General features: G+C 42.7%; 1 protein-coding gene across 1 annotated transcript in view; it reads left to right on the top strand.

Moving 5' to 3' along the window:
• Positions 1–1,718, top strand: part of LOC119582241 (cGMP-dependent protein kinase 1-like) — a 12,013-nt gene that overhangs the window by 10,054 nt on the left and 241 nt on the right. The window contains exon 2 of the mRNA XM_037930465.1: positions 1,512–1,678. Within this exon, the coding sequence (XP_037786393.1) occupies positions 1,512–1,678 (167 nt within the window). The remainder of the gene's footprint in view (positions 1–1,511; positions 1,679–1,718) is intronic.

Below are 1,718 nucleotides of genomic sequence, written 5' to 3'. Positions count from 1 at the left end.
GTAAACACTCTAGGTACTCTGGTCCGAAATGTAAAATATTTTCTCTTTCACAACTCGGTCCGTATTGAAATTCTTTGGTCACCCCTAGCTCGTATCTTACAACTCCGTTTTCTTACATAGAGAGTTGTAGGATGGCTCCGTGGAACATTTTCTGTAAAGGGGAGACCCATCAATTTATATTTTACCGTCGTATTATTGGTGTAGATTTAATATAATGAAAGTTTGTTTCATAGCAGGAAGAGTAATTCATAGAAAATACCATTCAGTTCCCATAGGACTGTTATTCAATTGACTGAACAGGTAAGCGGTAACAAAGGTGCTTATCCATTTAAATAATCCTTTTGGCACAATTTAGGTAAGAGTATGAAATAAACCTTTTCGTTTTATCGTAAGTTACCGAAAGAACGACCAATCGTCCTTGAGAAATACTGCAGATAAGAATTGATTTAGGTTACTGACCTGTTATAAACAGTTTTCTTCTACATGCACTGTTTAGACACACGTTATATACACTTGTATTATGATTTATGATGCATGGTTCTGAATATTGAAGTTTTATTATGTAATTCGAGATGAATGTTAGAAATTTACAGGGGAATGGTTGGGATTGTTTTTCGCTGATTGTTCGTAAATATTTTGTGTGTGTGGCAAAGCTGAGATTCCAGATACATTTGCAAAAAAAACAACAAAGCAATTGATGGCAGATCGTGTTTGCTTGTAGGATTTTCAGGCACTTTCATAGAAAATGCTTATTTGCTTTTTCTCTTCCATTTCACCAACGGTCATAATTCTTGTTTTCATTTTATATCATAATGTGTCTTTCCATTACCATTGTTACCACCATTACCACCACACATAGTTTCTACTGCTGATAGTGATTTTTCTTTCAGCCTGTACAGCTAAATACTTTTGCGATAATATTTTGATATAAGTGTTCCCAGCTTTAATGATTGCCTTTTTAAAAATCTAATCATGTTTATAAATACATGCACCCGTATCTATAACTACATAACTTGTACATCATTGATCCTTAATTAAAACCCAATAAAGGGATCCTTCTGCGCCGCACGAAGACCTCCGAGTTTTCCCCATTCTTTCACATCACTCTTCACACTATCTCACTGTCATTGTAATCGCCATCATCATCAACAACAAACTCCTCAAATTCTCTTTACCAAGGCATTATTATCATCATCACCATCCCTCGCCCCCCCCCCCCCCCTGTAATGGCACTTTCTCCCCATCATCATCACCATCCCTCGCCCCCCCCCCCCTCTAAAGGCACTCTCTCCCCATCATCATCACCATCCCTCGCCCCCCCCCCCCCCTGTAATGGCACTCTCTCCCCATCATCATCACCATTCCTCGCCCCCCCCCCCCTGTAATGGCACTCTCTCCCCATCATCATCACCATCCCTCGCCCCCCCCCCCCCCTGTAATGGCACTTTCTCCCCATCATCATCATCATCCCTCGCCCCCCTCTAAAGGCACTCTCCCCACTCCCCCGGCAGATCGAAGGAGCTGCTCCGCCAGGCGATCCTCGACAATGACTTCCTCAAGAACCTGGAGATGGCGCAGGTCAAGGAGATCGTCGAGTGCATGTACAGCGTCGAATACGCGGCGGGCTCTCTCATCATCAAGGAGGGGGACATCGGCTCCATGCTCTACATCATGGAAGGTCAGGACGCTTGGCTTGGCTTCTCTTCTCTTCATTATGG

This window comes from Penaeus monodon, chromosome 15, assembly GCF_015228065.2.
Source record: "Penaeus monodon isolate SGIC_2016 chromosome 15, NSTDA_Pmon_1, whole genome shotgun sequence".
NCBI classification, from domain to species: Eukaryota; Metazoa; Arthropoda; class Malacostraca; order Decapoda; family Penaeidae; genus Penaeus; species Penaeus monodon.
The sequence above is the reverse complement of the archived record's forward strand: the minus strand, read 5'-3'. Positions and strand labels throughout refer to the sequence as shown.